The sequence below is a fragment of the Conger conger genome, chromosome 4, assembly GCF_963514075.1.
Source record: "Conger conger chromosome 4, fConCon1.1, whole genome shotgun sequence".
In the NCBI taxonomy this organism is placed as follows: domain Eukaryota; kingdom Metazoa; phylum Chordata; class Actinopteri; order Anguilliformes; family Congridae; genus Conger; species Conger conger.
Genome location: NC_083763.1, coordinates 20896320 through 20907407, shown reverse-complemented (window position 1 = coordinate 20907407; position 11088 = coordinate 20896320). Strand labels below are relative to the sequence as shown.

The 11088-nt window shown below is 41.7% G+C and overlaps 1 protein-coding gene across 1 annotated transcript; it reads right to left on the bottom strand.

Annotated features, from left to right (window-relative positions):
* Positions 1 to 134: 134 nt before the first annotated feature.
* Positions 135 to 10676, bottom strand: LOC133127673 (chloride channel CLIC-like protein 1). Its single transcript, XM_061240737.1, has 10 exons — positions 10016 to 10676; positions 9757 to 9900; positions 8173 to 8283; positions 7789 to 8013; positions 7431 to 7571; positions 7153 to 7252; positions 6949 to 7046; positions 5860 to 6006; positions 5019 to 5540; positions 135 to 408 (listed from the first exon to the last, which is right to left on the bottom strand). The coding sequence occupies exons 1-10, from the start codon at positions 10145 to 10147 to the stop codon at positions 307 to 309; spliced, it is 1722 nt and encodes a 573-aa protein (XP_061096721.1). The 5' UTR covers positions 10148 to 10676; the 3' UTR covers positions 135 to 306.
* Between the last annotated feature and the right edge of the window lie 412 nt (positions 10677 to 11088).

Sequence of the window (11088 nt, the reverse complement as noted above, 5' to 3'; positions counted from 1 at the left end):
CCATACTTGACCGAAACCGCAGAACAGGGCAAAGCTGCGACATGATTGGATCTCTATGTTCTTGCTGTTATTCTCCTGTTACCATAGAATTGCTTTGCAATTTCAACATTTAAGAAAGAAAATAGATTATGAAACATGGTGAAGCATATATTTATTTTTTCATACAAAGATTGAAAAAAGAGATAAAAAAAGAATTAAAAATAAAATAAAAATCAACAGCCCAAAATGTAAGGTCGGACATTCTCCTGGTGGTAGAGGTGGGACTCCATATTTACAGCACATACATATCGGACCAGTACTTTGTTGCTAGTAAAGTTGAGCAGCAGTTTCCTGTATTGGTGATCCAATATTTTCTACACGTCTCCGTGTGACAGATGTGGTGTTCTCTTCTGACAAACCATCCGTCACCTGAAAAGGCCAACATGAGTACATGAGCTGCAGTAGGAAATTAAACGCTGATCTCACCTCAACACCTAAGGATCCACTACAGAATCAATGTTATTATTTAAGCATTTATACATAAGCTGTATTACTGGTGATCTTTGTGTGCAAAGTATTTAAAATTTTATTTCAAGTCGATGTAGGGCTTTCTGCTAACATTTTGTTCAAAGGAGCACACGTGCTCCTAAGTTTAAACATTTTTCAACTTGCTGCATCCCAATTGATATACTCCTAAATTATTTTTCCAGCTAGCACGCATCAATTTTTCAGAACAAATGCTCCTAAAATGGGAGCACTGTAGAGACTTGCAATGGTAAAGTGGAAACAGTTACACAAATGCTTTTGTGTTGGGATAAAGGGCTGAAGGATTATTTAAGATTTTGCCTTCTAAAAATTGCCATGCAAATCAAATGGGTATTATACAGGTGTAGGGCATTTTACATAAGTGTGCCTCTATGCAGACCCCCAAAAGGAAACAGACTGTGTTGACAATGTTGACACAGGGTGAGCAAAGTTTGATGAACAGTGCTTGTCAACTATTGCTCCCATCATTGTGCTGCCTCTGCGCAATTCTGCCACCTCAGTGAAATGTTCCCATAAATGTTGAGGTGAAATAGTACTGTACAGATAATGGGTTTTCCACATACAGTGTTTGGTGTCTTTTAATGTTGTGAGAAATAGTTTGGTGTCATTGGTGGTATGGTACACTGGTTGCTGAATAAAGATTTTGAAGGAATAAACCACAGGTAATGGAACTTACCTTTTAGTCGGCATCCAGCTGTGCTACAAAGGTTAACCAGATTTGTTGGACATACAGAGATAACATCAGCAGGGCCATTGTTGTTACTGCCGTCTTGTGACTCTTTATTTGATGATTTGTTGTATTTCCTGTAAACTCTGGGTATATAGAGGGAAACGTGGAATGCTTCGAGGAGACTCGCTAATACGACCTCCTGCGCACCATTTGCGTATAGCCATTCATATTACACCTTGTAATTCTTGTCATTCTATTTCTAAAATGCACATTGTTGAATAAATTGTATTAATTTAAACCTGCATCCTCTTGACCCGCACCACTGCACACTTAGCAGTTTAGAGTCCTAACAGACATAGACAACATAGGATACCTGCACCCCTTAGTCACTCGCCTATACACCAGTGCCGTCACAAGATACATACTAAGTGTATCATTGTAGGCTATACAGGCCACAGGCACGTCCGTGTCTACATAGATAGCAATCGTATAGAGCCACACTATTGGCAGACATTTGCAGTTCCTTTTGTTGAACTGTTAGAACAGGGGAGCAGTTAAGCTTATTTTTTGGAGTCAGATAAACGAGAACAACATTAAATAATCCCTGTTCCAGTAGAAATGGTCATACTACACGCGTTTCCTTCACCTCTCTTTCTGCCTTTTGGTGTGTTTGGGGGGTTCTTACACAGGTAACTGCCAAGTCTGAGGAAACATCAACCACAGTATTCCCATCTCTACACTTCGAGCCTCTGAAGACCTATACAGTGATATAAGATCAATTTCTCTACAATTTCCTACAACCTACAATAATGGAGATATGGCAAGTCAAAGTCACGGAGTCACACGAATTAGAGCAAACTTTGTTAGCCCATATCTCCCAGATTAACAATCCGATTCAAGCGTAATTTTAGTCTGAGTGGTTTCTTCTGAAGCCAAAACAGCTTGCTAAAAAGGGAAGGTACATGACTGGGACCCGCAAGCATTGGCGGTTCGATTCCCAGTGTAGCCATGATAAGATTAGCACAGCTCTTGAGCAAGACCCGTAACCCCACATTGCTCCAGGTGGGGATTGTCTCCTGCTCAGTCTAATCAACTGTAAGTTTGGATAAAAGCATCAGCCAAATGATGTAATGTAATGTAAATCGAATTAAAATCTATGATGATGTGATCAAAAACTGTGTTGAAGTGACAGGGAATAAACCTATTGTTCCCTGTGAAACATCATAGTTTAACAATCTTAGTCACTGTGCCGAATTCAACAGTCTTAGTCACTGAAACCACCTGTAAACCAGTGAAAAGTAACATTTGGTCTCATGCGCTGGTCAGCTTGCTGACTTCCCCCTCCTGGAGCATACATTGTTAGCCCCCACCGTTGGCACACATGCCTGTGGGAGAGAGCTAGAGAGGGATTCTTAGAGGCGCCTTCTTGGGCCCTGGGGGCCCGCTTTTCTCACATTCCAGAACAGGAATATTGGAGATGGTATAAAGATGTTTCATGATAATCCCAGGTCAGAATATAGTAATGTTTGGTGTTATTCTGATTGGTTCAGTGCGACTGGTGTAATGGTCTAGTTTTTGTAACAGTCTACCGTTGATATCACAACCATTCAGGAGCCGAGGGGAAACTGGGCAAAAGCTGTCCATGTAGAAGCCATGTGTTTTAGCCCCCTGCCTGGTGGGCCTGGCTGTAAATTATAGATGGGTGACTCACTTTTAGGGTCAAGAACTAAGGCCTGGATTTCGGAGATAAGGAGAAGAAACCAAACAGTCTGGGATGTCTCCTTTCCTTTCATTCACCCAAATCAGGTTTATCCCAAAGGTATATTACCATGAGAGGCACAAAGACATATTTACAGCATAATGCAGTTATCATGAAAACTCCCAACTACAGCATTCATAGATATAATGGGGCGGCCTGTAGCATAGTGGTTAAGGTCAGGAAGGGCTGCCATTTGTGAGGGGCCTGAGAGCTGGGGTTTCAATGTTGTTTAGACTACCTGTTGGGGAGTTAAGATGTATGAGTGGTCCAAGGCCAGTTGGGTCATGGGAAAAGAATCCTCCCGAACATTGGTGACCTCCCTGTGACCCCATACCTGGTCACTTCCAAGGAGAAAGACTCCGGACAATGCCACAGTGCCCTCATTTGGGCACTGCTGTCATTACACCGGTGACTGCTCTCTTAGATTAAATATTCAAAACTGCTATTAAGATAGTAAATAGACCCGGTAACACCTTGAAAACATTGCCCATGTGATCCTTGTATTATTGCATTAAGTCTTATGTAATGGTAACAGGAATTGCATGTAAAATGGATAATCAGGAGGGAAGTTTCATGATAACTGCAACATAATAAAACATAAGGGTAATCTGTTTGGTATGGATGTGATCTGATAAAATCATGGAATCGGATGAGATACATTTCATACCAAATGGAATTTAATAAACTATAGTTTCAGTATCCCAAGGGAAAAACCTACACGTCCTCTCTTGGTAATCATCTCATTTTCCCTACTCAACAACCCCCAACGGTGGGGGTCTAAATTCCAGATTTTACCACCCCTCCAGGTTGATTTATGGCACTGCCGCCTGGTTCCAAACGTATGATTTGGAATAAAAGCAAGGGAGACAGACCAATCTGGGAAGATCGTATTCGACTTCCCACACAGCATATTGTACGTGTATGTAAGTATCAGGAAGATCGTATTCGACTTCCACACAACATGTCTTCCTGCCTACCTGTCTGCAAATAAACTATTTTGTTTGTAACTTGCGTGATCTCCATGACTCTAATTCATCTTGTACCTTTTCAGCCTAAATTACAACTGAATATTGAGGGGGAAAAGGGAGGCCAAAGACTGACCGATCGGCAGTTTGGCACATATGTGATAGTTCTAAGCTGTGAGGCCAGCAAGTTTCTGCCACTTAAAGGGTCGGGGGACGCACGGCTCTTGTGATTTGACGCGAAGGGAACCCCTGGGCGTTACGGTGCTGGTTCCTGTCAAATTAGCTCTAAGGAGCCCAGTTAATGCTACGCCGACCTGGGCTCGCAACTATCATGGCAGGTTTGCATGTATTGTGTTGACTGGACCCTCAGCCTCTGAGTTCTACACCGAACTGAGATTTCAGCAATAATGTTAATCGCGAGAGCATATATTGAGTAATGGTGGCGCAGGTACAAGTCGAATGTAATCACTCCCAAGGTCCACGTAAGTTGCAAACCCAAATTTCTAAATTATATTTTAAATGGAGTCAGATAAACGAGTAAAACTATAGTAACCACTAAGCGTACAATACGGCCCCGTTTGAGAACGGAGAATATTAAGAATTGTACTGATCCGTTTCTGGCCAGCTGTAAGCGGGATATGGGGCAGGTCAATCCATATCCGACCCATGGCAACGGACCCAGTATATTCTTAAACATAATTGTGCTCTGTTCTTGTACGGAGGATAATAATTAACCATACTAATGTTCTCCCAGCAACGCCAGAAGGACAAGCACGCAAAACCCCCTTCGGCCCCCGCTAAATTCCGTCATTGGGTTAGCTGTGGGGTTTTACACACCCCTCTTTCAAAGTCACCGAGATCTCTTCTTATAGACCTGGCACGCAAAATAATGGGAATGGGCTCGGTCTGCCAAGCATTTTTACATTACTTACCTTAAGAACCACACTTGTGTGGAGCCACCTGCTTTCAATCTACATTGTAGCCTTCATTTATTCAAGGGTTTCCTTGATTTTGCCAGTTACCTTTACTTGAACTTAAGCCTGCAGTATCACCACAACACCTTTTTCACTTTTGTGCAAATAAGAAAAATTATACTTGCGTTTGGTCTCTGGGAATTCCGTGGCGGGTTGTCCCTTCTTTGCTGACCAGACTTGCTTCTGGCACCTGGACTTTCAGATTTTAACCTGTCCTTTGAAATACACTGCGAGTCACCAGAGGGGGATTCATCTCCAGCCATAACCTCCTCTTCCTCAGAAACAGCACCTCCTGTAGGCAGTTCATGGTCCTCCGCCTCGGAGCGATCTTCTCGCTGCTCCGCGTCAATCTCGTCCTCGGCGAAGGCCTGGTCGGCTTGGCGCAGGGTCTCCACCAACACTGGGGCCTGGTCCTCCCTGTGCCTGTTCTGCCTCCGCTGGTGCACAGGGGCTCTGTGCTGGACCTGTGTTCTTGGGGGTGGAGCCTGAAGGGGTGCATCGCCCCCTGCTGGTTGATCTGGAGCTGCTTCCCTTAGCTGTGGTACCGGGCCCTGTGCAGCAACAGCTGGGGGTGGGTTCTGGCGACCCCCCAGTGGTCTGGGGAGGACATGTTGGATCGCAGCCTGGGCACTTCCATACATGAAGACCTGGAAAACAGAAATTCACTTCACATGATTTCCTGTGCAGACAGTTCTCCCAGCTAAATGTTACTGTCAGGAAAGCAATAACAAAAAGGGCTTCACAGGCACACTCTACTTGTAAGCAACCACTGCCAACCGCTGCCAACTTCGACAGTGTGACTGAGTAACATTACTTTTCTCCTGTGGATTTACCCGCTTATTCCCCGCTTGAAATAAACCTATTGTTCCCTGTGAAACATCATAGTTTAACAGTCTTAGTCACTGTTCCAAGTTCAACAGATTTAGTCATTAAACCCGCCTGTTCTACTCGTACCAAGACACTTACCAAGATGGCCAGGACAATAGTCAAAAGGACAGGGATCTGTAGCGTGATTGGCAGGTCTTTGAGGAGAGCTCTAAGGAACTCACTGATACCCTGCCCAAAATGTTTAAGCGGCTCCGTAATGAAAGTGGTAATGGTGACAGAAATTGCCTAAAAAATAAAGGAAATTACAATAATTGATTAGTTCGTTTTAATTTGATTATTTTTTTACATTTCTTCCCAACATGTCCAATTCCCAGCCTAATTTGGAATGTCCAATTCCACAAATTCAGTGGACCCTACTGCCTAAGTGAAGACATGCCTAGTTCTGCTCCAAAACATGTGGTGCCACCAGCCTGTTTTTTTCACACTACAGACCACAACTAAGCTTGCAGAAAGTAGAGTTGGAGGAAGATCCAGTATTTGTAGCTTTGGCATGCAGTCGAGGGGTGCAGATCGAGTACTGTGGGTGGCTACAGACCAATGAAAAGCAGACCCCAACTGACAACTGATAAACTATTGGCCTCAGTTGGCACTGACAGTGTGGAACAATGTACATATACTCAGTGAGCACTTTATTAGGTATTTATTGGACTTTAAAAGTCTTCTGCTGCTGTTGCCTATCTACTTAAGAGGTTTGATGTGTTGCATGTTTAGAGGTGCTTTTCTGCATACTACTGTTGTAGTGCCTGGTTATTTGTGTTACTGTCACCTTCCTGTCAGCTTTGACCAGTCTGGCCTTTCTCCTCTCCTCTTTATCAACACCTTTCTACCCGCAAAACTGCTGCTCACTGGATGTTTTTCGTTTTCCACACCATTTTCTGCAAACTCTAGAGATTGCTGCGCGTGAAAATCTCAGGAGATCAGCGGTTACAGAAATACTCAAAACAGCCCGTCTGACACCAACAATCATGCCATGGGCGAAATCACTGACATCACCTTTCTTCCCCATGCTAACATTTGTTCTGAAAAACAGCTGAACCTCTTGGCCACCTCAAGTTGCTCCCACATGCTACCACATGATTGGCTGATTAATTATTTGCATTAACAGGCTGGTGTAAGGTCTACCTAATAAAAGTGATCAGAGTAATCGCTGGATTCTAAAATGCTTACCTTCGTTGGAGGCACCAGTAACATTGGGTTCACGATGAGCAACTCATAGTATTTCATACATGGGTCATCTTGTAGAGTCCAGGTGCTTCTGAACCATTCTGTGATGTAGAAACAATAGAGATCATAGATTTACCAAGATTTATACATTCAATGATAACCAAAAACAAGCAACGTCAGAGAATGATTGTTGTGTTGTTTTATTACCGCTCAGGTTATCCTTCCAGTCAATCTTCTTCACTCCAGTACACTTCTCATTGAAACTTTCCAACTTTACAATATTGGCTTGATGCTCAGCAAAGGCTACCTATAACACGCAAAAGGTTACATGTGAAGGACAAAGTATCATGCACTGAAAAATAGAAACATTGGCACTGTGAAATTCTCAAATCAGTGTTCTTTTTAATTTTACTTTCCAAACATTATCTTATATTTAATTTCCAACATATAGATATATATAAATTTGGACTTGGTATTTAATGTACCTTGTAGAGGTAGAGCCAATTCCAGGCAATGCTGATGAAGAAGCAGACCGCAAAGACTCGCTTGAACTGTACAAACCAAGACACTGTTGACCACAACTCCGTACATATTATCACTACTACAATTAATACGCAGGCACAGACCTGAAAGAAAAATAAGAAATATTCAGATATACTGAGGCAATACAGCCTTTTAAACAGAATGAAACAAATCCTTAAGAGTGTGCTATAATTTTAGGAGGAGAAAGGTTTAATTATTTTTGTACTCAAGTCACCAAGTGTTTTTTTTTTTTTATACATGCCATTAAGTTATGAGATTAACACTACCTGGGACGACAAAAGGCACTTAGCACTTCCTCACCTGCATAATGGTGCCAATGTCCACACCGAAAGTGTCCTCAAAGCGCCACTTCCAGACCTCGTAATCATGTTTTTTGAAATTGACCAGTATCTCGCTCAGAGCGTCATCCAAGGCCCCCGTTCTCAAGCCATCGTCCTCATTCAAAATCTTCTGAATCTCCGCCACAGAACTTTGTGACAGCTTCACTTCAGCATCGTAGTGGACGTCACTATGTGCTTCTTTGGGCTGATGATTAAACACATTTGGGGGAAAAAAGTCATGTTAACACCGGTGTGAAGACAAAGACTGTATAATATTACTCATTCAAAACATTGATTGAATTTTGCATCAGTCTTTACAGAAGGAAATTCAGTGTGGTGTATTGTGTTGTTTTAAACAACTCACAAGTCCCAGTTTTTTAATTCCATTCAAGAGCCTGGCGAGGTATCGTTTAAAAACTGGGTGAACAGCAGGCATCTGGGATGTGGATCGAATCCTCTTTTCCTGTGCTTGAATCTGAAATTTTATAGAAATGAAGGTGTTAATACAGTAGTGTGCAGAGATGATTATACACTTCACACAGTGAAGATAAATCAGAAACCAAGTACTATTCAAGTATTCATTTCATGTAATATTGGTTCATGTAGATGAAAATAAGTAAACCGATAACAAAATATTGTGAAAACAAAAATAGTCTCTTTTGGAAAAAAAAAAGTCAATATCTAGTGTGGCCACCCTGTACTTTGCATTTAATCGTTCACATATTTTGTTTATTTCTTCGCTCGTTAAACCATTCTATATGGTTTGAAGTTCATTCCAAAGAGATTCTTTCAATGTTACAACAGATTTATTTATCTTGGTATCCAGCAAATCCCAGATTTGCGCAATCGGATTAAGGTCTGGACTTTGAACGAACCAAGTCATAACTTTTATGTCTCCAGATTATTATTTTCATCAAGTGACCAACCGGCATCATATAAGGCTACAATTTGGCTACGAACAATCTCAGAGAGCCCCTTCCGTCGTGCCATCGTGTTTAACACTGTGACACTGCTCAAAGTTCGTGTTACCTTAAATACTGGACCAATTTTGCTGAATAATGAAGCTTCAAACCAGTTTAAACAAATTGTTTAGCATCGAAAATCATGGAACGAGCCTTCAAACATGCATTAATGCTAAGCAAAAGTCCCCAAAAAAAAATGTCTGTTTAAAAAAAAAAAAAAAGATGTTTACCGAGTTTCTGTTTATTAGCCATACTTTTACCCCAATGTTATTGTGGGAATAATTTTTTGTTCTCATTGCCCAAATAGTACTGTTCAATACATTTTCACCAAAAATGTTCAAAGAAGAATATATTAGGACCCCTTTTAGAAAACATGGTGGTGTATAATCATCACTGCACACTACTGCATACATACGCAGTCAGTGATACATTAATTAGACCTATACACCAGCTTGTTAATACAAATATTTAATCAGCCAATCATGTGTACAGCAACTAAATGCATAAAAAGCATGCAAACGTGGTAAAGGGGTTCAGCTGTTGTGCAGACAAAATGTCAGAATGGGGAAGAAATGTGATCTAAGTGACTTGACTGGCATGATTGTTGGTTTGAGTATCTCAGAAACTGCTGATCTCCTGGGATTTTCATGCACAACAGCCTCTACAGTTTGCAGAGAATAGTGCAAAAACAAAAAAACCTCCAGTTAGCAGCAGTTCTCCAGGCAAAACTTGTTGTTAATGAGAGAGGTCAGAGAAAAAGGGCCAGACTGGTCGTAGCTGACAAAAAGGTGATAGTAACACAAATAAATAGGCACTAGAACAGTGGTATGAGGAAGAGCATCTCTAAACACATAACGAGTCAAACCTGTTAGTGGATACAGCAGCAAAGACCATTAAGTGTAAAATACCTAATAATACCTTCTTCTTTTTTTCCTTGTTTTTTTTTTTTTTTTTTTACATGCAGTACAGCGGCCTCACTCACCCACCTCGCTCTGTAGATTGGCGACTTTATTACTGCACTCGGTAATATCTGGGCAGGAAGGCTCCGGGCAGGAAGGCTCCGGGCAGGAAGGCTTTGGACATGAATCTTGCGTGTACTCCCTCCTTTTTGTGGGGACGTTATCATAGCTCTTAAATGGACGAATAAATGCACATTCATTTTCTGGAAAAGCAGGACAGATTAACAACCGAAAGAGAAAGGATCACAGCTGAGAAGGTACCAAGACTGGGATACGATGGAAGTACCTCTGGAGGTTTCCTCATGGTTTTTGTGGAAGCATCGTAGTTCAACATGTCAGTGGGGTCGATCCATTCGTCCTCATCCACTTGCCCGTGAACAGCCAGAAATAGGCAACACAGGATGAATGTGGCTTGCATTCTTTCAGAATTAATGTAACTTACAGGTTTTTGAAATATCCGTTGCTGCTCTATTAATCTACTGGACACAAAATGACTAGCCACAATGCTCGAAGAAAGATCTCCAGCTCAAATAATGCCTAACTTGGCCTCCGTGGAGATGCCACTGTAAGTATTAACAAACAAGTCAGCTACATGTAAAAGCAAATGCCACAATCGAAAGGGTCGTCGTTAGATCGTTAGCTAATGTTACATAGCTACTAGGAAACGTTAACAACCTAGCTAACTAGCAAACGATGGATGCACGCTTCTTCCTCAACCAACCCAACCAAAACCAAAACAGCTAACGGTGGGGAAACTGTACCGACCGCTGTTATGCAGATATTCTGCTATATACCCACTACTAGATACTAGCTACAAGAGCAAATTCATTACTAACGTTACAAGACACTTTCAGTATTCATGAAATACTACCACAACAAACTATTGCACGTTAAACAACAGAAAATGAAACCCGTATTTACACCAAGCTTTTCTGGGTGACCTTTCACACGACACGTGTTTTGATGTGAGAGGGGTATTCTGGGAACTGTAGTTCAGACCACAAAAGGAACAGAGGCGGATCTGGGGGGTGGCATTGCACTGAAGCCTGACCCATTCGCCACCATGAACGTTTTTTCTCAGTTAAAACCATTGACTGTATAAAGAACAGGTTAAAACGAACGTGTCGTAGAGGTGGCACAACAAAATAATTGCTGGTCCCATTCTGGCCAGTGCCACCCCACTCTCCAGGTGCTGGCACTAAAAAGAAAGCATTCACAGCCTCTGTGAAATAACAGTAAATGGACCTACGAAACAAGATTCTGTTATGTTGCAGATATTTAATACTGACACTGAATTATTGAATAGTTCTGAAATGCTGAATAATTTATAAAGTGAAAAATATATAAACCTCTTGAGGT